This window comes from Acartia tonsa, chromosome 7 (assembly GCF_053477335.1).
Source record: "Acartia tonsa isolate MP-2025a chromosome 7, ASM5347733v1, whole genome shotgun sequence".
Classification (NCBI taxonomy): Eukaryota; Metazoa; Arthropoda; class Copepoda; order Calanoida; family Acartiidae; genus Acartia; species Acartia tonsa.
In genome coordinates this window covers 6,286,927-6,310,632 of record NC_137266.1, presented here as the reverse complement: position 1 = coordinate 6,310,632, position 23,706 = coordinate 6,286,927, and the positions used below count along the sequence as shown (strand labels likewise).

The 23,706-nt window shown below is 29.6% G+C and overlaps 1 protein-coding gene across 1 annotated transcript in view; it reads right to left on the bottom strand.

Moving 5' to 3' along the window:
* Positions 1 to 826: 826 nt before the first annotated feature.
* Positions 827 to 23,706, bottom strand: part of LOC145324742 (phospholipid-transporting ATPase IF-like) — a 62,235-nt gene continuing 39,355 nt past the window's right edge. Inside the window, exons 24-41 of the mRNA XM_080167349.1 lie at positions 23,579 to 23,670; positions 22,439 to 22,497; positions 21,124 to 21,289; positions 19,995 to 20,102; positions 15,910 to 16,037; positions 12,784 to 12,858; positions 12,380 to 12,470; positions 9,898 to 9,962; positions 8,913 to 8,989; positions 8,324 to 8,391; positions 7,641 to 7,679; positions 6,579 to 6,671; positions 5,363 to 5,483; positions 4,923 to 4,986; positions 4,633 to 4,713; positions 4,100 to 4,230; positions 3,389 to 3,465; positions 827 to 2,938 (exon numbers count right to left, since the gene is read on the bottom strand). Coding sequence (XP_080023475.1) covers positions 2,832 to 2,938; positions 3,389 to 3,465; positions 4,100 to 4,230; positions 4,633 to 4,713; positions 4,923 to 4,986; positions 5,363 to 5,483; positions 6,579 to 6,671; positions 7,641 to 7,679; positions 8,324 to 8,391; positions 8,913 to 8,989; positions 9,898 to 9,962; positions 12,380 to 12,470; positions 12,784 to 12,858; positions 15,910 to 16,037; positions 19,995 to 20,102; positions 21,124 to 21,289; positions 22,439 to 22,497; positions 23,579 to 23,670 — 1,642 coding nt within the window. The 3' untranslated portion in view covers positions 827 to 2,831. The remainder of the gene's footprint in view (positions 2,939 to 3,388; positions 3,466 to 4,099; positions 4,231 to 4,632; positions 4,714 to 4,922; positions 4,987 to 5,362; positions 5,484 to 6,578; positions 6,672 to 7,640; positions 7,680 to 8,323; positions 8,392 to 8,912; positions 8,990 to 9,897; positions 9,963 to 12,379; positions 12,471 to 12,783; positions 12,859 to 15,909; positions 16,038 to 19,994; positions 20,103 to 21,123; positions 21,290 to 22,438; positions 22,498 to 23,578; positions 23,671 to 23,706) is intronic.

The following is a 23,706-nucleotide window of genomic DNA, read 5'->3' as shown; positions in this document are numbered from 1 at the left end:
ATCTTTCGAAAATCCGTAACGTCATTGTTAATTTAGGCATGTCAGAATCGTCCTTGCTTTTTAAAAATTATAAAAAATATAATTTGGATACACCTATATTTTTGTTGTTTTTTAGCTTTTAAAAATCATTTTTATAAGTTATGATTAGTAGATAATTGACTTGGTTTTATATTTTTTATTCATAGGACGATTAAGAAAATCATCTAATGTATTTTTTTTCAAATTTACATAATCTTTTTCACCATTCTAAATAAGATAGGTCAATTGATTAAGTCATATATCAAATTTATATAATTGTCTGGTCAGAATATCTTTTTGGTTTCATTTATAAAAAAAAACAAGTATGACAACAACATTAAGTAGCAGATCCAAAAAATCATGGTTGGATAAACGGACAAATTGAGCTGTCCAGAGGATGTTCAGTAATCATAAAAAAAGAGAAAATTAAAGATATAAGGATATGATACATAGTTGAAAGTAATTTAAAATTACACCTATAACATCTAATTACCGAATACGCCAATAAAAGCCTGTAGGGACAATTGAGGATGCGAGAGGGGAAACGATACATATTTAAAAATCACGAAACCTTTTAAAGAAGAAGACATTTTGTCATTTGTAGTATGATTGACAGACCAACGGATAAAAAGATTAAAATTACACCTTCAACTTTTTACTCTCTTACATAACGTTTGTTTGTATAGTTGCTACAATTCTATTCAAGATAATAAAGTTAGGAAACCGAAGACTACGAGTTAGTTGTTTAGCTTCGCTTATATAAAATAGTCATCCTTGTTCAATAGAATAAAATTAATCTAAACACATGTAATGTTTCTCAATGTACTTTATTATTTTCACATTTACTAATATAAAATATTAAATTTTTGTTGCAAGTTCATACAATTAATATCACATCAATGTTAGATTAATTTATTTTTCAGTCATTTTTTTTAGAAAGATAATAATGATTTGCAATTTATAGCTTGCACTGTAAAGGACACTCTTAAGCTTTTCTTATTTTTCATCAAAGATGTTTAAACATGACAGTATAGAAAATGAAAAAAAGGGTAAAACGGATAAATGAAATAAATCTAAAATTCAAATATTAAAAGTAAAAATATTTGGGATTGGTATTTATTTTATAGGGGCGATATTTTTTTGGAGGTTGTTGTTCCCTTCCCAAAATAGTTATAAACCTATAAGACCCTTAAGAAGCTGCATTGTAAAGTTGTATAGAAGAACCATATCAGTAGAGCTATAAGCAAGATCCTCTGATACACACATATATACTGACATTGCATCTTGTTCATTTTACATAAGGTTTAAAGCAATTAAACATGATGTATAATATATTATATACAAAATTGTAGCTGGAAAGTAAGTCTGTATGTTCAAAAATGTCTTGTAAATGGCTTGACCATAATTTTCTGGAAGTTAAGCATCGGTCCAGTGAAAGTTTTAATTAAGCTGTAATTAAGAAAGGTGGATAAATCTCCTGCAAAATCTCCGAGAAAATTACTAGAATAAATATTTTTTAAAGCTTAGGAGTACCCTTTAAATGCAATCAATTTAATGTGTAAAAGAAAACAAAAAAATGTTCATTCAATTAAAAAGAAGTAAATAAAAAGGAAAAACTTTGTTTAATGGTAAATTTTAATGAAATGACATCTAACTATATGCATCTTTGATTCATAATACATTTTAAAACTAAAAATAGTTATTCCTTTAAAATAAAATATATTTGATTTAAAATAATTTTTGATGCAAAAAAATAATTTAATTTTTAAACTGAAAATAAAATGTTATCACAGAGTATTTAAATCACAAAATTGTTATTTCACAATATCTTTACAAGTATTTACAATTTTAACTAATAAAAATAATTTTGAAAATTTATTTTGTAATAAAGAGGTTCATAAATGTACTAAAAAGTACTCAAAGTTCTTTAAGATCAATTAAAAAGGATAATATTACTAAACAATAATAAACTTAACGTAATATATTTTGGTCTTGATAATACGTATTTAAATAAAAATAATTGATAAAACGTTAAAATAAAAACTATTTTAATTATAAGCATTTTTGTTGCGGATTTTCTTAAGTAGTTCTTAATTTATGTTTTTGCATTTAAGTTTTTTCAACAGCTTTAATAGTTAGTAATTTTTTGCATGGTATTATAGACATCTTTCCGTAGATAATGAAATATAAAAATTTAAGTCTAGAACCAGTTCTGGTAGCCCCGAGGGGCCAATGGTCTGGACTAACAATACTGCAATTAGTTTTATGATTTTTATTTTACTGAACGGGGAAAATTGTCTGTAATTCGAAGCTTTACATGATTTTTCAGTATGGATGAGAACCGAATAATTGGTTTCGAAGCCATACTAGAAAAAATAATAGATTACTGTAAGTTTGGACATTTCAGTTTCAACAATTAAATGCTTCTTTTACTCATCACATAGACAGTTGATTAAAAATCTTTGATATAAAGGCCTAACTTTCGGTAACTGTACAAAGTGTCTTAAAAATCAGCCATGTGACGTCATAAAATAAAGGATTATCCATCTCTTTGTTAGGGGTTTTTCTTTTAAAATTCTCCTCTAATCTTCTTCATTTTTATGACGTAACATGGCTGATTTTCGAGACACTTTGTAAAGTTACTAACTTTTGATATAAAACGGATCAGGTAGCTTATTCTGCACTGGGCTTCTTGAGTAAATTTGAATTTTACATAGTAAACTGTGAAAGGCAAAGCCTTTAGAGTATTGATTAGAACCCTATATTTTTCATCCAATTGATACATTTCTTGATGCTTAGTACGTGTAGCTACTCTATAAGTAAGTAGCCTCATAAGGCACAGTTTGATTGTATTTTATTCTTCTGTATTTTCTTTGGCTCAAGGTTTTTATATATAAGTATACAAAGTCAGGCAGCAGTCCTAAAATAAGAGATTATTAGTAGAATTCAAACTGTATAAGGAAAAAAAATTTTTAGTAGCGAAGCTACTCTATAATTTGAAATGTCCGTCTGCCCGTAAGAAATGTTTTTGGGGAAACGTGATTTTCTCAGCTACTCTATAAGATAAAATGCTGAAACTTTTTGTCAACATTCCCATCATCAAAGAGCACAATTAACTATAACACATCCATGCTTTTTTTCAGGTTTTTGGCTACATTTATTTTTCACATTTTCCCCATATCTTTGGTGTTTTTTTTTGTCTGATTTGAAAAAATTTGAATTAGAAATTGAAATTGTATCTGTTGCAAATTCAAAAAGATATGTTATAAACAGGAAGAATATTAGGAATGCCCAAGCTCATAAAAGGGTACTTTTAAAATACTAAAGAAATTATTGTGTTTATCATAAGTGGTATGAAATATCAAATTACCTAAAATAATGATAAGAAGAAGAGAGAGCCATACAGTTAGATCTGTCAGCACATCAAGATAGCTCATATACATATCCCTAAATATATACTGGATTAATACTAGGTAGAAACCTCTGTGAAAAATAAATGTTAAATTAATCTCAATACTTATAACCAATTTTGTTTTGATAATATCAGAGAATTAGGTATAAAGTAATCTAAATAGCTTAATAATAAAAATAAAAGAGTTATAAAATAAAAAAATATTTTACTCTTTTTTATTAAAAAAAATTAAGTTATTTTTTCTATTTCTTTATTGAAAAATTGCATTTTCTTGTATCATATAACTAAAAGCTTTTAAACAATAAACAATAGTTTAAAATATATTCAGAAACTTTGCTGAATTCTTATATGAAAATAACAAAATGTCTGTGTGTTTGTGTGTATATATGTCGTATGCGTTCATGTGTGTTGCAAAGGATCTCGACAGAACCTTTATGACTTTCCTTTACAGTGAAGCTTCATAACTTTTCCATGAAATTTGGCCACCAAAAAATTACTCCCTTCTTAAAATTAAAAATGGAGGGATGAGATCCCCTATTATCTCTTTCAGGTGCGCTTAGAGGTCTCTAAGGGCGGACCCGCTAGTAAATTAAACAGACAGGACCAATGATATTATATGTAGATTATAAAAAATAACAAGTATAGAAATAAACGTACAAAGATACTTACATGTTGTTTAACAAGAAATTATTCCACGGACCAATCATATTATATGTAGCTGTAATACCAAAGAAAACAAGGATGGACGCAATCACAGAAACAACCAACGCCCACGTCCAATAACGGGACTCCAGCAACAACTAAAAATAAATCAATTTCAGGATCTAAACTTCAATTTTTTAGTTGGAGAAATTGACCATTAAATTGTTTTAAGTTGAATAAGAAAGTAAATATTTGGAAAAAATATATAAAATGGAGAATGCAAAGAACAGAACAACTTGTTGAGGATTTTACACTTGTCCATAAAGTTGTATAATAACGTTTTCTTATTGGTTGACTTAACAACTTCAGGGACTTTCGTCGAATTTTGATTGATTGTCTAATTAAATGTTCAAACGTTTCAACCAACAATGGGTAATTTTGTGAATCATCACTGGAGATGTACATCAATTTATCGACCATTGTTTTATCCCTTTAGATTCCTGAGAAAGATTTCTTTAATTTAATTTGTAAAGACATATTCCTTTCTTTTTAAAAATTACCTTGATATTTACTAGAATAACAGAAGCCTGGCTGATCATCAACTGAAAGGAGTAAAGGTCTTTCTCACAATGCCCAATCCCCTAAAAAATTGAAATTATTGAAAGATTTATTCATCAAGATAAATAGATATTTTAAAATCTTTAAATATCTTACAATATATTGATAGGCTGAGTTAGCTAGAAAATGAGTATACAGTCATGAAATTGATAGCTAATAAAAATATCAAATTAAAACTTTAAAAGTTACAATATTGCATTATAATATAGATTTAATTAAAACTAATACTTACATTCATAGCAAAGAAATGAACAAAAAATATAACAATTGAATGCCATAATCCAGTTAACAACCACCTAAACATTCATTAATATTTCGTAAATTTTATATATATTTTTTTAATTTTAGCTTTGCAAATTATTTAAAATTTTAAATATTTTGTAATTTGGAATATGTCAAATGTACTTTTCAGTATAAAAGCTTTAAAACCCACAAAAAATATTACCAATTGATATTTTTTAGGGAAAGAACAAATATGACATTATTGTAAAGGAATTTAAAGAGTTGGTTGTCTTTTGGGTATCATTTAATCTAATAAACCGATTGTTTGGACAAAAAAAGAGTTGGTTATCCTGTTTGTTCGACTTGATAAAAAAAATTGTACGATACTAGGTAATTGATAGGTCAACCAAAAGGGGGAAGGTCCCTTTTGTAAAGGGATGGAAAAATTACCCAAAAATATGAAGAAGATTCATAGCACCATTTCCTCTGTTGTTCTTGTACAGCTTTGGCTCATTTAAAAGCTCTTTAGAGGAAAAATTTTGTTCTGTCAGCGCGTATATCATCACAGGCACTAAGACAGATAAAAGTGATAGGACAATGGCTGAAAATTGATGTAATTATACAATGATGATACACAAAATTAACCCTTCTGTAGATTACAATTAGTTGTTTAAACGTTTGGACACTCAATTTAATGAATATACCAATCAAAATTCTATAAAACTCTGCAAAGTTGTGCAGCCAACGAATACGAAAACGTTAAAAGGGAAAGTGCGATAAAAAGCACAATTTCACCTCCCTCCTTTGGTAAAAAAAGTTCAAATTAGTAGTTGTTGTGATAAATATAGGGTTCTCATGAATAAAGTGAAATACTATCCAAAAAGATCTAACCTCTGCGGTGACCATAACCCTTCGGAGCCTTTACCAAAAGTTCAAGGCTAACATGTAACCAATAAAACCTATTTGCTCAATATGTAGGTACGTCTCATATGTATGTTGATATTAAAAGCGTTGTTACTCTAATGCATTCTTTTGTTCTTTCAATATATTTTGTGTTCTTTGCCTTATGCATTTAAAAAAAATTATATTTAAAAAGAAATATTCATCTTTGTACAATTATAAAATTTACAATTATTGAAACTTGTAATTAGATCTTTTAGTTTCAAAAATAATCTTTCTTATGAATTTCGTCAGAAATATATCTGAAAAAGGATTAAGAAAAAAATAGATAATTATAAATTTGAATAGCTTCTTTTATTAAACTGAAGGAAAATCTATAATTAGAAAAGTTAAATAGATAGTTGGGAATTCCTTATTTATAAAAAAGGAAAATTTAAAAGAAATAGATAGATAATATCATTAATGTTAAAATATGTTATCAAAATATATAACGATGACATGAAGTAGTAATCAGATAGATTTAAATCACCCCTTTAATCCCATTAGTGCATTAAAAATAGACAGACAGACACAAAAACTTATAGATTAGCTTTGCTACTAATATAGAAATTTGAAAATATGATAGATTCAAAAATCAATTAAAGTAAAAATAAAAATACTAAAAAAATAATGCAATTGTGTAAGCTAAAGTACATTAAAGTTCTAGGGGACATACAGACATACATATCTTGTTAATAGAGTTGCTGTGCTACAAATAATGACTTACAGAAGGTATAAATCATGTTATAGAAGATGAGGTATTGACTGTCAAACAGAGTGTTGGCACTGTAGTTGGAAAATACCATCAGAAATACTTGCCCTAAAATGATTTATCTGAGCTGGATCTTTAAATCATTCCAGTGGTGCGCCAGATCGGTTTTATTAAACAATATATAACAATAACACCAAGATCTGGCGCCATGGTTACACTCATCAAGTGTAACTGCCGCGCCAGCACCGCGCCACTAGTTGCGCCGGTTCGCCTATATCATTTTGATTTAAAGATTGATATTGTGCGCCGATCTGGCGCACCACTAAATGATTTAAAGACCCAGCTCTGTTAAACATGAATATATTTTAAATATATAGAAGGGGTTAAATAATCATATTTCCATATCCCAATGAACGTGTGCCGACTCTCAATTGGTCTTTCAAAATCAACCAGTGGTGTCAGGAATATTAACACAGCCAAGTAATAGAAAACTTGCTAGCAGTGGAAAAAAGGTCATTGAAAGAGGGGAGGAGGTAGTTATCTGTATATACATCTATACTATAGATCTGTTTATGAAACATCATGTCTATCTGTCTGTTTGTCTGCCTATCTATTTGTAGAAAACGGCCAAGCTGGAGCGATATGGTTCTCCTTCTGGTAAAAACTTCCCAGAACAGGTTTATAACCATTTTACAGTTTTAAATAGTAAAAACAATTAATTTATAAAATAACTAGCGGCTTCGCCCCTAGCCTCTAGGGGCTTTGCCCCAAGAGGTTTGATCAAACCAATTTTTCGTATTTTAGATTTAAAATAAAAATAAATTTTTTTTTTTTTTGGGGGGGGGGTATTTTTCATTTTTGGGGGGGTTAGGGGTGTCCCACCCCCCAAGAAAATAGTTATAAACCTTCCCGGGAACTATGAGAAGCTACCCTGTAAAGGAGAACCCGATCGGTTCAGCGGTTAGCGAGATCCTTCGCTACAAACAGACAAACACACAAACACACAAACACACAAACAAACAGACAGACATCGTTCTACTTTGTATTATAGATAATAAAATTTATAAAAAAAAATACCTGTAAAGCAAGCAAAGTTCTTGTAGAAAGAGTATTGTACTAAATTAATTATGGCATTTTTAAACAAGGATGATGTCATACAATGAGAGAACAAACATTTTACAAACAAAAAACAAGTTTTCTAATTCAATTAAGAAAATTGTTTGAATTCTTTAAAATTTATAATTAGATATTTCTTAGACTTTAATTGTATTAAAATTCCTTTGTAATTTAAAAAAATAAAATATTGTGTTTATTAAGTACGAAAAAAATGTTTGATGTAATTGGCAAGATATAAAATATTATTCATTGTTATTGATTTTAGATAATTGAAATTAACAAATATAAACGTTTTATAGACAATTAATGGCGCAAATGATTCTCTAAAGATGTGTTTTGACTTTGAAAGATCATCATACCAGAAAAGTGTTCTGTTTTTAAAGACACAATAAGCATATAAATTAAAGCTTGATAGATGAATCGATGGGAAAAGATTAATCAAAATGGAAAAGATAGCATACCTCTAAACTATAGAATTTAAGTAAATCATTTTGCTAATAGTAGTAGCTGACTGAAGGCATGTCGGTAAGACGGACATTTCAAATTATAGATTAGCTTAACTGATAAAAAGATTATAAAGTATATATGCAAAAGGACCTATTTATCCAATTAAACAATATATTAAATAAAATGCCATAATCTGCCTAGAAAAGCCACTCTAATATAGAACCAATGGCCATGCACCAGAAAAACCTTCCGTAGACAATCAAACCTGCAAATAAAATATTCAATTCAATTCATAATTTTATGAAAAACTTATATTTAGATTCAGTTAAAGACACTTTAGAATAATAACAATCTGCAAAGAGAGAAAAAAACAATAAATTAGATATACCTATTCAAAATGTCGGGGTTAAGTAGGACACCTGTCATAAAAAGACCCCAGTTTATTTTACATCTCATTATAATGTTCCTTCCTATATGACTTAGCAGGACCTTGAGCTTATACAAAAAAAACTTTACCCAAGGACAAGGGACCAGGATTCTGACAAACAATTCTAAGTGCAAATTTCAAATTTCCTTCTTTCTCCTACTTCTTCCCACTTCCCTTTAACTACAGAACAAAACAAGTTTTACGCTAACATTACGCTACGAAATTATCAAAATTTTCAGCTATTTCAAATGGAACCAATTACATTTTATAACCTTCTATGGTTATGAGGTATCCCTGTACATCTGAACTATGTAGTCAAAGAAAAACAAAAATTATCATTAACAAATATATAAGCATACCTGGCAAAAGCAAAATCAGAAGCTTGAGCCGCAGCCCTTCCCTCCTTACCAATGATACCAAGGCCTACATGAGCTTCCTGAAAAGGCATTTAGTTAGTATTATTTGCACAAATCCTGTATAAATTTCTAGATTAGCCTTGGAGTTAGGTCTTACATAGCTACAAAAAAAAAAGGCCATAATGAATAGGCTATCCTAGGCAATTTGATAGAATTCAGCCTTTTTTAAATCAAAGACAGTTTATATGTAACCATAAGTTGATCCTTGTTAAAACGTTAGTTTTAGTCTAGGGGCACTTGAGGAGGGGGGAGTCGAATTTGATAACCCAATTTCTTATTTTAGATTTTAAAGAAAAAGTTAAAAAAAATTGTAGAGGGGGGTATTTTTCATTTTTGGGGGGGTTGAGGGTGTCCCACCCCCCAAAAAAATAGTTATAAACCTTCCTGGGACCTATGAGAAGCTACCCTGTTAAAGAGAACCCGAACGGTTTAGTGGTTTGCGAGATTCTTCGGTACACACAGGCACACAAATAGACAAACAGATAAACAGACAAACAGACAAACATCCTGTTACTTTAGTATAACGATATGTAAGTTTATGGAATCCCTAACTCCTATATAGGCTAGGTTAAGTAATGATACATACAAATGTTTTGACGACTTTAAGATTACAAATGTTGCACAATTGTTGAATAAAACACGTGCAACAACAAAAAAACGATACTCTTTTACTTTTTTGCAATTACATTTTGTAAGATTTTATTTTTTATCAAAATGGTATTGCTCAAACAATTCCAATAAGCTAAGTGAAACAAAGAACAATTTATACAATTTAAAGATTTTTTTAAAGGTTATCTAAAACTTGCGCTGCTACCATATAATAAGGATATGTCTATCTATCTATCTATCTACCTATCTATCTATGTATATATCTATCTATCTATCTATCTACATTTATATCTATCTATCTATCTATCAATCTATGAACCTGTAGCATAGAGACATCATTCCCTCCATCACCAATGGCTGCTGTATGGTTTTCTTTACTAGCATCTAGAATATTAGACAAGATTGATAATTCTTAAAAAGAACAAACCAAAAACTAGGGTATGCGCCCTTTGCCTGAATTATAACCGGCGAAGCATAACTGCATGATGTAAAACAACCTGTGTGACAAGATAAAAATCCAATGTTTTATTTTTTACTTCATGGTGCGTTTGCTGACAAATTGCTGTAAAAGATAAAATTTTGTAATAGCCAATTGACATCATAACCCTTACAATACATCATGATTAGAATCTAGCATTTATTCTACAATTCTTATGTTGATACAGCACCAGCATACCAGCTTTAAGAATCGCTGTTTAAGATATTTTATGTAACACACGATAACTTATTATTTTAAGTGATTTTTTAATATAGACGTAAATTTTATAAAAAAAAATAAGAAATACATCATTTTTAAAATACGATATCTGTAAATATTTTTTATAAATGCTTTTATAACAATTTTAAAGCTTTTCTATAACTAGGGATTGTATTTGCTTACATTACAGTTAGCTCTTAACGTCAATTTATGCATGTTAGAATTGTCCTTTCGATTTAAAACTTTTGATGAAGAGTCCTGCAACAATTGGATACGACTTAGAAAGCGTAGCAACTTTATATTCGTTATCGGAAAGTCTGTATGTCCATTTAAAAAATGTTAATTTTTATAAACCTTTTTTGACAACAATTATTTGTATGATAATCTTTATCTAGGCGCAATAATCGATTCCTAGGACAATAAGGTACAATATTTTAAATCGAAGCAATTCTATATTTAAGTCCTAACAAAATCCTGTATTTATTTAATTTTGTAACAAGGTTGTATATAATTTTGTTTATATTTTTAAATTATATTAAGTTTACATTCTGCAAGTATTCATGTACGTTTGATTTCAGAGTTTCACTTTTATGGGTGTCCTACATTCAAGTAATTTTGTTAACACTGTAGAATGAAAATATGTTTGTAAAATATATTAAATATAGCGAGAGTTTTTTGCACAAACACACAGACAGACATCCTGTTACTTTTATAAAAGGATAAACTTATCTTTGGATGAAAATATGCTTCTTTATTAAAATTAGATAAATAAAAAAGTTACGTTTGTTAAAACTAAACATCGCCTCACTAATTCAGTTTTGCTTTTCAAGGAATCTTCCAAATGCTCCTTTTATTATTCAAGATTTTATCGTATTTTCTTCTTATTTAAATGGAAAATGATTTTATAAATGTATATTGTCATCCTTGTTTTTTTTATCAAATTACGAAAAGAATAGATGTGGAAAAATATTGGAAATAAAAAGATCAAATAAAAAAAAAGCAAATATAAATCCTCGAAAAAATGTTTAAGTTACTTATGAAAGCAAGGATTACAATATCTATTAGACGCAAAGACGTATATTTTATATAAGTTTTTTACTAACCAAAAACAATTTAATCCATTTTTATATTCTACATATTTCCATCAAGTTTCATTAAGATTTGTCTATTAATTTTAGATCCCTAGAAGTTTTTCGTGATTCAAAGGTTGCGAGATTTTAAAGGCTTCGAGATTTCCCTATTTTATCAAGTTTAATGATTATTGTATGACACTGCCCTATAGTAAATTTTTTCCCGATATCCATTCATAATTATTGAGCTTCGCTACTTATGGATTTTGTCATCCTTGTCTTTTTTTAAAGGAGTGAGGTTGATTTTAATTTTCAGATAAATCTAAGTCAAACACATAGAAATCACCTTATTAACAAAAGTTTATATTGTGGTGAAGTAAAATCATTTATACAGTTAGGACTTCTAAACAAAGGTCGTGAAATCAAAAAGTTGGTTATCTATTGGATGTTACTTAATATCCTCTAGTGGGCATTATATTTCATTCCATTACAAGCAGCTGATGCTTTGGCTTTTCTACGTATAATTTGATACATGTGTTTATTTGATAAACTAATAGTAAATTTTATCAATAACCTTTTTTTTCTTGAAATAAAGTTTGACGACATAAAATTGTACTATCCTATGTTTTAAGGCTCAAATAACAAAATAAATAAAGAGTTTATGTTATAAAAAAATCAGCAGCAAAACTTCTCTATAACCAAATAGTTCTTCTGACAAACAGTTAAAGGGGTATCGTGATTTTTTAGTGTTATTAAAAGCAAAAAGAAAGAAATAGTAAAAGTTTTTTGTTTTTTTAAAGAAACCTTCTAATCTCATGAAATGCTTTCAAGCTTGAGAGCATCTAAAATTATTATGGTGCAGTTGAATTGTAGTCCGAGACCAAAAATAGATAAACAAGTAAAATACTACTGAAACAGTAAGATCAATTAGGTCATTATTTTTAAATCAGGTTTTATATCATATCTGATGGATTTAGGCTATGTATCAAAGAAACCAAATCTTGCAGAACAATATAAATAATTTAAATTGTTACCTTTGATCAATCTAACCAGTCTGCTTTTCTGAATAGGTGAAAGTCTGCACGCTATAACTGTACAACATTTTATACTAAGAGCTTGGAAATCCTGTAAAAACAACAATTAAATATTTGAAGTAGTTCTCAAATATTTGAAAAAGTATTATTTGATTGTCAGTAAATGTTTTTAAAGAAAGTCTTCTAGCAAATGTATTTTTCCTATCTGAAGAAAGCAATAGAACAATGACAATAAAATAAATATTTTTTATTATAAAAAGCTCAAAAAAAATTTATATCATGAATCTTGATAAATTTTTTTTCCTCTAGAAATTATTTATAATTTCAAACACAAGGTTCATAAAAATTGCAGCTTCGTGAAAGGTTTTAGTACTTCAATACTTAAAAATGAATTAAATGTTTACCTTAACAGATTGCTCGTTGGCAAATATGTTTGTAACCGAACAACCATCTACAATCAGTGATGTATTTGCAAAATCCTGAACAAAAAATACATTTATGAATATTGATATGATTAAGATTCTTTTAACCACTTTTTTTAACAACATAAGAGGAAAACAAATTTTGTACATTTTTTTTAATTTCTAGGTCAACTAATGAGAGAATGTGTTTATACATCTTTGACATTTTTTCAACGTTAATGTACTTCTAATCAGCCTTTATCATAATTTGAGTGCTTACAAATAAACATGACTTATAAACAGTTTGACTCTAGCAGAGTGTTTGATAATAATTTTAATAAATGGAGGAAAAACTTTATTAGTTGCTTTTATATTTTATTCTTATTATTGTAAATTATCTCATTCTTTAAAAAAAAAAAACACAATTCCTTTAATAAAAAAAAACTTTTCTTGTGATTTTGTACATAAAAAACATTATGTGTAATTCAACACGTATTTTAATCAAAATAATTTCATTGCCTTTAGCAATATTTGAGAGACTATAATTAACATGAGTTATAAACAGTTTGACTTCTGCATAGCAATTGATCATTTCAGACATTTTAATATTCAGTTAAACTACAAGACTGAAGAGGGTGCAATGTCCACCAAAATATATTTCAATAAACCTCAGATTCCAGGTATTTCAGATAACTTATTATACACATATCCTCCAGACTTTCTGGGTTCTGCAAATATAGTAAAATATATTTTTTAATGTATTTTAAAGTTTCTAAAATATTTCTTTACATGTTGAATTCATCATTATTCATTTTAGGTAACAAAAACATATCTTCTTTTTCCTTTCCTGATTAGCATTGATTAATCCAGCATTTACTCCCAGCGGAGGATTGGGCGGTAGCGGGCCACCAGCCACGGCAGGACCACCCGCCAAACCGCCATGATTGAGCACTCCCACCTCTGGGTCTGGCAGAAAGAGCAGTTCCCCGTCGACAGGTCCGGGCGGTATGGCCGGGCCTGGCACCACTATGGGTGGGGGTGGTACACCTGGAGGTCCCGGATCAACTGGTATGTTATCAAAGACTTTTTAACTCAGTGAATTTATTATTTACTTTGGATCATGGAAAGAAAACAAAGTCATTCCTAATTAGGACATAAGTCACTGGAAATTGGTCTAAGGAAGGCTACTTATGTCCTTCATCTAACAAATTCTTACATTAGGAAGGCTGCTTATGTCCTTCATGTTGCAAAACTTAGCTTTTCTGTCCTTCACATAGCAAAACCTTACAAAACATAGCATTTCTGTCCTTCACATAGCAAATTCTTGCAAAACATAGCAAATTCTTGCAAAACATAGCATTTCTGTCCTTCACATAGCAAATTCTTGCAAAACATAGCAAATTCTTGCAAAACATAGCAAATTCTTGCAAAACATAGCATTTATGTCCTTCACATAGCAAATTCTTGCAAAACATAGCAAATTCTTGCAAAACATAGCAAATTCTTGCAAAACATAGCATTTATGTCCTTCACATAGCAAATTCTTGCAAAACATAGCAAATTCTTGCAAAACATAGCATTTCTGTCCTTTACATAGCAAATTCTTGCAAAACATAGCAAATTCTTGCAAAACATAGCATTTATGCCCTTCATATAAATGCTATGTTTTGCAAGAATTTGCTATGTGAAGGACATAAATGCTATGTTTTGCAAGAATTTGCTATGTGAAGGACATAAATGCTATGTTTTGCAAGAATTTGCTATGTGAAGGACATAAATGCTATGTTTTGCAAGATTTTGCTATGTGAAGGACCAAAAAGCTAGGTTTTGTGTGGTGAAGGGAGGCTACTTATGTCCTCCATCTTGCAAAATCTTTGTTAAGGGAGGCAAGTTATGCCCTTCATCTATCAAATTCTCACATAAGGGAAGCTACTTATGTCCTTCCTAGGAAGGTGACTTCTGTCCTAATTAAGGAATGACTTTGTTTTCTTTCCATGATCCAAGTTTTTATTATATAAAAGCTTAGGTCCTCTTGAACTGTTTTTTATACTTGGATGTTGAAAATATTTGTTTTGTATAAAAAAAAACATATTCTATCTTGAAGAAAACCAATATCCAAAAAATGAGGTTATACTATTAGAATCCTATGTATACAAAAATAGATTCTAAAATTGTAATCTTTTTAATCTATTTGCTGACGACAATAGTACACCCCAAATTCAGGAATAAAAAAATAAAATAGAAATGTTTCTTTTACCAGGCAGATGAACATTAAAGAACGTTTATGACATTCAACATTGAAAAGGTAAAACTTATCTTTTTAAATAAAAAAACAACTCCAAAGACAAGGAATAAGTGAAGTTATAACTTTTAAAAAATGTCTGTTTTCAGGATTTTCTAGTGTTTAAACTCCGATTGCTTTTCTTTATGTTCCTGATAAAAAAATAATATACTTTACCAGATTTAACTGAACTATATTCAGTTGAATAGACCACAAGATGAGATTTGAGAAATGGAGAATATTTTATATTTTGTCTTGTCTCAATATCTGATTTGTTTTGCTTGTATAGAAATGACTATATCTATCCTTATACGAGCAAATCTAGAATATCTTTTAGATTTATTTTCTAGAAAATCTTCAAAAAAATAATTTGAAATATTTTTGGAATTCAAAGAAAATTTATATTTCAGTTTCTTTAAGAAGTTTTAATAGACAATCTATTTTTGTACTATCAAATAATCTATCTTTGTACAAAAGCAAACTAAAGTTTGCATACATCCTAATTACTTAGAATCTGAGTTACTAATGTGAACAAGTATGAAAACAACCATAAGTAGAGTGGCACAAAATTCGTGATTGTATAAATAGACTAAAAATATTTTAGAGCTCATATTCATAAAGAGAACGAATATGCAATCAACCGTGTAAAAAAATCTTAATGCCTTTATAAAAATATATATCTTTGCGTTTTAAAGCATGTTCAATTAATAAATGTATGTTAATTGATACAGGGATCAAGTGAAAATATCTTTAAAAGCAGTCGAGAAAATCATTCATTCCACATGACAAACGGTTTGATTGACGGATAGACAAATTTAATTATAGAGAAGATTCGCTGGAAATTGTACCTCTTCATCTATTTCTGCTAGAATAGTGGCTGTACTCTTGTTAGTATTACAGAGATCAATCAGATTAGTATCCAGTCTGAGAATACCAGCAGAGTGCCCGGCTGTAATTGCTGTCTCTTTCTTATCACCTAAAATAAATAATGTCTCACAAACTAGAAGGGATAAGACAATTCAAAATAAATGTATGAGTAAAGATGCATAACCTAGACAACTACCTGGTTTTAGTGGTTGGGACCTTTTTCGTCTGCTAGCTAATTGTTTTCTGCAATTTTGTAGCGACTTATCTGTCACCTCGTAAACATACAGTAATTTAACCCCTACCCCTTCTATTTTTTTGCCTGTAATCAATGAACAGTAAATCAAATTAAAGCTTCACGTGTTTAAACTCTTCACTTGGTTGCTCATAAATTTTGGCAGGAAGAAAAAAAGGGTAGTAGGTTAATTTTTTCAAGTCTTCATTCCGTTGGATAAGAGCTAAAATCGAGCTCTTTCCTCAAAAATTGAAAATGAACGGGTGGGATAGTTAAATCGTCCATTAAACTAATTCCATTAGAAAGAAAATGCAAAACGGTCATAAAAATGTTTTAAAGTATTTTTAGTTAAGGTTGACTAGCATCCAAAAAGATCCCTAAATAATTTTTATGTGTATTTTTTGTATGTATATAATTTATAATACATCTATTATTTGAAAAAAAGTACTATTGGTTTAGATTTATCATTTTATAATTCTGAATAAAAGTACAAACACACAAATCATATTTGTATAATTTCTCAAAAATTTTGTGCAAATTCCCTGAAAAAATATTTTTAAAAGAGCCCATAAAAGTATTATGCAAAAGTTTGACTTAGATTACCTACTATTTTTTTATGTTTTATACTTTTAATTTAGATCTGTTATAACATTTCTTCTGAATTACGTTATGATATCCTATAAATTTCAAACTTTAAAGTTTTGATAATCTATTCTTATGTTTATTTGTTTATTGCATGCTTTGTAGAGCTTCGCTTTTATGAATGTTTTCATCCTTTTTTTCCATTACAGAAGAAGCCCAAATTAACTACATATCTACGTGTATAATTTCAAATATTTAACTTCCTAGTTACATTTAAAACTTAAAATTATACTAATTTCAAAAGAAATACATGACTTTTCTACGTGATTATTTGAAAAGTATGTAAAATACTACTACGTTTTTTTTGTTTAATGGAAATTCTAATATTCATGAGGAAATCGAATAGTTTTGTATAATAAAATTCAAAATCAAATAAATAATTGTTTTCCAAAAAGCTTAAGATGTTAAAATGGACTTTTTGGTAACAATTATAAAGTTGCTATGCTTTCTATATTATACATAACTGTGACAGAACTCATCATGAACAATACCTATATGTAGAAAAGTCTTGCTTTTAAAATATATGGGAAGAGAACCTAATTAAAAGAAATCTAATTATTTGGCAAATCTCTCAGTCGAGAGATAATTATTCAACTGTAAGGAAGGTTTATACAAATAGTGTATTCTGCAGTTGAAGCAAAGTTACTCTATGCTTTGTATAAATATTGAAAAAATATTAGTTAGTTTCTAATTTTTAAAAATGTGCGTCAGAAAGATTATACCCCACACCACCCCCAACATTAAAAATAAGTTATTTGGCTCAATACCAGCTGAGTATCCACAAATTCCCCAATAGTAGCTGACTTTCCACGCATATTTCCCAAGAGTAGTTGAATATCCACACTTTTTCCCTATGGTAGTTGAATATCCACAATAGTTTTCTATTGGTATTTTCATTATATCCTTTCATAATGCTGATTCCCATGACAATAAAGCACATTAATGCAAGCAATTCACAGCTATCATATAACTTTAATACAGATTTAGGAACCAAATATTGAAAATCCATAAAAGCGAAGCTCTGAAATGAAAGGACAAACTAACATTAACAGGATAATAATGCATAAGTCTATATAAAATTATTGTAATTATAGTAAATTTGTTGCAAATTTGCTTAAGTATATGCTACTGTTTATGGACATTCTGACATTTTTAGGACTTGATTATTGAACCTTATCGTAATAAGAATCAGTATTCCATAAATTAGATATCCTCAAACTTATAAATAATAAATACCATTTAGATATAAATCAATCCACGTATGTTTTTGTCTTGAATTTAAGTTGTACAAAGAATCCGAAAAATCTCCACCTACTTATTGCACCTTGAACTTTAAAACAAGGATGACAAAATCATTAAAAGCGTAGTTGGGCATACAATAATCAATTTGATTTGTTGGTAATTACATTCTTTATAATGTGCTTTACAGGAATCATAACGCCAAGTTTGAAATCGAAGGACGGACAGACGCAGAGACCCTTATTTTTTAAAATGATCAATCTACAGGGCTAATAATCCAATATTTTTTTTTGGACCAAAAATCCCTAAAGTCACGATTTTATAGAGTTGATATAATTTCGTAGCAATGTAGAAAAACTTTGCTTTCATTTATTACATTATATGAAAAAAAATTGTTAAAAAGGTTAAAAAGCAACATGTTTAAAATTGACATACGGACTTTCTATTATAGAGTTGCTACGCTTCCTAAATCGTACCTTTTGTATTAATTAAATCGACAATTCTAACATGTATAAATTAACAAAAAGGCTAACCAAAATAATTGTTTAAAAACTTTTTTTCCCCCAATGGTAGTTAAATATCCACACATTTTCCCAATGGTAGCTGAGTATCCAAAAATGACCCCAATAGTAGCTGAATATCCACGTGGATACTCAGCTGGAATTGAGCCAGTTATTTTAAAGAAAAAGTAAAATAATATTTTTTTTGAAGGGGGGAGGTAAATTTTTGTAGGGGCAATTTCTATTTGGGAGGGTGGTGGTACCTTCCCCTAATAAACCTTCCAAGAATCTATTGGAAGTCACACTGCAAAGGAAAAACATATCAGTTCAGTGGTTAGCAAGATTCTTCGGTACACGCAAGACAGAAAGACTTCCTGTTACTTTTGTACATATAAAATTAAAAATATATACTTATTTTTCTTTTGGTTTCACAAAGGTATTTTAAAAATATAATAGATATAAATCAAATGTTGTCATCCTTGTTTAATTTTGTATCTATTGTTGTATTATACGTATTTTACGACAAGAATTTTCTAGTTTTCTTAGATTAAATGATATTATTTTGTATTTGTTAATAGTACGAGAATAATATCTAAAATTTTTAAAAATATTTTTAATAGAAACAAGAAAAAATTGGCAGTATCTCTAGTATCAATAATAAAAGAACGACCTGGCACGTGACACTAATAGTGAGTGTAAGGGGAATGTCTTCAACAGGCACAGATAGCACAGTTAGAACTTCCAGACAAAGATAGTACAATCAAATAGTTGGCTGCCTTTGGGATGTCACTGATCCTAATATCCTTGGGTGATGGAGTATCGCATCCTATAACAAGAGGATGATGCTCTGGCTTCTCTCTGGCTTCTCTAGATGATAATGTGGTAATACGGCAGCAGACGGATGGGTAGTTTACAGAGTTGCTACGCAGTGGCTTATCAAGTCAAGCCTTCTGCACTAATCCTATTATATCACCATTCACCTCATGACCGCAGATGACCCCGTCGCGCAGCGGTCAGATTGGACTGGCTAAATAGGGGAGGGGCACGGACACTTAGCAACCCCGCGCCCCTCAGGCAACTATTCAACCGGGAGATGGTGCCTTCCCTTTTACTACAGCTTACCCCACAGATGTCTACCGCCGCGGGCTACGCCCTTGTCTCCCACACCCCCTTCAAACCTAACTTATTGTTATAATCTATTTTGTATATATATAGTAGCCACCCATTGTAAATGTATTCAGTTAAATATAATTTCTGTATGAGTAAATCCTGCTAGTTTGTTTTGGTAGAATACTTCAAGGCTAGGGGCTCGTTGGATTCGAACTCGCAACCGGTGAGCTGAAACGCTTCGGCTTACCACAATAACTTTAAAAATGAAAGAGAATCCTGTCCCAACAAGGTAAAAAAAGCATAGTAACTACTTTTATATGCAAGAAAAATATTAAAATTCTACCTGTCAACATCCAAACTTTGATTCCAGCCCTGATGATATCGTGTACAGTTTCCAGAACATTGTCCTGTAGTTTGTCCTCTATACCTGTGGCTCCAACTAACTCCAAATCTAAATCATTTTTTTTCTATTCAAAAGTTCTGACATTTTTATATAAATATATTCATATTTGACTTTATTTTAAATAATAGGATAATTCTTATAAGTCAAAATTTGTTGTCAAAATATCTTGATAATGTCTGAAAGGATAAATTTTGACTATAATATTGAACCTAGATTTATAGGACTATTAAAAAAAGTATAAAATTGATATTACTATTCTAACACTTAAAATTACTATTGTCACTCAGTTATAATGACAAAAAACAAACACAATTTAGCATACTCAAAACTGTATGCAAAATTATTGATTATATTTGGCAATGACGTCCAAGCCTTTTTTGCGAAGGAAGGGGGAAGTTGGATGGAAATGTCGTGCAAAGAGTGCTGTAATTTTTTCATCCCATTCCCCCACCCACGAGTTTAACTCCGAGGGGAAAAGATTTAGTTTGAAGGGTAAGAAAAACTCACATTTTTATTATGCTATGTCAAAAAATACCTGATTTGAAAGAAAAAATCATTGGCTTAAAACCATGGTGCGAATTACCCCCAAAAATGTTAGGAGTTTCAAAGGATTGGAGAATGAGTGGGGTAAAATCGTAAAATTTTTTGTGGCTATCAAATGCTTTGGTAAGTTCAAACTTACTTTAAATCTATAATACAAAGTAGCTTGATGTCTTTTCGTCCGTCTGTCTGTCCCTTAAGATCTCCGTAACCACTGAACCGATCGGATTCTACTCTTCAGGGAATATACCTACTGTTACTGTGGTGGTTTGGCTATTTTCTTGGAGGGTGAGACACCCCACACAAAAACAACCCCCCCTTCCTTTTTTATGTAATTATACCTCTTGGGGAATATCCTTTAGAGGCTATCGACGAAGCCGTTAGTTATCTAGTTAAAGAAACAAAGAACAGACAAACAAACAAAAAAAATAATTAACAGTTTTAACAATAAACGGTTATTAACCGGCGGCCGTACACAAACATCTTAGATTAGCTATATTATAAAAATGTAATGAATAGAACAAGTTACCTTTCTCCATTTGTTGATAAACTTCCCGTTCATATTTAGCTCTGTTCACTATGGAATGAGCAGCACTGTTCAACAATTCCTCAAAGCTTTCAAATTGTTCATTTGTTATAGTTTTGTAGCCCAAGGCTAGGGTTCGAAGTCCCATCTTTGCAAAACAGTCAATTTCCTAAATAAAATAAGAAAAAATAAAACATATATGTCCACAAGTGTGACAATATTTCCAAAACAGTTATATTATTTAGAGCTAAAGTGGCTTGAAACAGTACATCATATATACTGAAGCTTTATGTTTGTATTTAACGCCCCCCTCCCCCTTTCTTCCAACTGGTTCTATCTCATTTTCAATTTGGACTTATAACCCCTAGCTATGACCCCTGAACATCGACTCTTCACAGTTGTCATCCTTATTTGATACCAAATCAATTTTAAGAAGACAAAGTGTATTCTTAATCCTTATATGGAAGCAACATGATGTCTGTATGTGTGTGTAGCGAAAGATCTTGCTAAACACTAAACCGATATGGTTTACCTTTACAGTAAAGCTTCCTTTAGATACATGGAAGGTTTATAACTATTTTGGTGGATTAAGGTTGAAGGGTCAACTCCCCCTTTCTTCTTTCAAGTGCTATAATATTTTTAGAAGCATAGGCAATATAAACCCCGGAAAAAAGGGAACTGTGGAATAGAATCAGCACTATTTATCATGATATTTTTATCGATAAAAAGCAGGAAATTCCTAAATAACAAAATATGTAGATCTATACATTTGTGTACACTTTTTATAAACACAATTTATAGGTTTTCAATATGATGAATATTTATAATAGAATATTAAATATAATTTTGTCTAAAAAACTTCATAATAAATTATCACTGTACACTTGAATGCAAATAATTTTTTAATAATACCTAACTGAATAAATAACAAATATATAATTTGTCTTGTAATTTTTGAGTATGGTGTTTTTACAAAAGTATAAGACTATGAAGAACAAATTAATGTGTATTCTAATCATAATAAACAAAAATAACCCTGTAGATTAAGAATATTGATTGAAAAGATTGAACACTAACAGTTTGTACAACCCAAGCTAGATTTAATAAAATGTTCCTAAAACTAACAAAAAGTAAATGTATTTTTGGGGCCAGAATAGTTTACAGTCTCTTGTCCCCTTCTTTGGCAGTCTGTAGTATAAAAAGTAAGCTCATAATTTTTACTTAGGTATCTGTCTTAAAAAAAGGAAAAACTATTTAAAAATGGATCATCATTTTATTAAGTAGATATATATACATAGATAGATAGCAAGCTATTTACCTGTTGTGCCAGACTTTTATTTCCAGAAATACAAATATTTAGCATAGTTGACTCAGCTCCTGAATAGATAAATAATCATACATTGCATATAACGATAGATGGATGTATGGATTGATAGTTGCAAGGATACATGGATATATTGATAATAGATGTATGGATAGATAGATACAATGATATATGGATATATGAATTAGATGGATGTATAGATAAATGGATCAATTGATAGATTGATGTATGAATAGATGGATGTAAGGATAGATGGATATATGGATGGTTGGATTGATGGATAGATGGTCTTATGGATAAACAGATAGATGTATTGTTAGGTAGAAATACAGATATTTATCAGATCATGAACCATAAGCACTGAACTGAATCGATTTGGTCTTTTCAGTGAATATATTTACTGGTGATTTACTGAAATGGTAGGGACCCCACCCATCACCCAGTGGAAATATGCCCTACCCGAAAAAAAGAATGATTTAAGATTTGAGAAAACTATTGATTCCTTCTAGGAGTAAAACTTGCTAGGTACAAAGCCATTACTAAATGTCATAAAAAGAGAATATTTAGTTTTTTTTAAATATTCTATATATTGTTTAAATTTACTTGTATGGATGTTTTCATTCTTAATCTTAAGTTACAATATTTCATTAATTTCTAAAACTATATTCTAGATAAACGGTGTTTTATTTCTTTTCTCTGAAATCAATATAAAAGTTTTTCCTGGTATAATTCTCGCCTTTTTTTTGTTCTTTTCCTTATATTTTTATTTGGAATTTGCTACACTCAGCATGATATAAGTTTTTTTTTTCTTATGATACTAGTATGATAGGTTTCAAATTACAAGCTTTTATGTAGATTATAGTAATTTTGTTAAATTTTTGAATTAATTTTACATTTAAAGATAAAATTAGGACATATATCAAAGTCGAAAAATAATTTGATAATCTGAATAAATGAATAATATTCTAAGCCTCCAAGGCTAACTTTTACAAATTACATAATTAACCCCATGATGATATTACCCTGTTGGGTTAACCTAACCATACCTTTACTAAGTACATGATTAACCCCAGTATTATTCTTAACAATCTCATATGAATATATAATAACCCTGAAGGGCTAACCAAACCTTACCTTTACAAAGTACATGATTAACTCCAGTATTATCCTTCACAATCACAGTCATACACTTTCTATCAGAGTCAAATGGAAGTTCTGCTAATTTTCTAAATAAAAAAAAATAATTACATCATATTCAATTA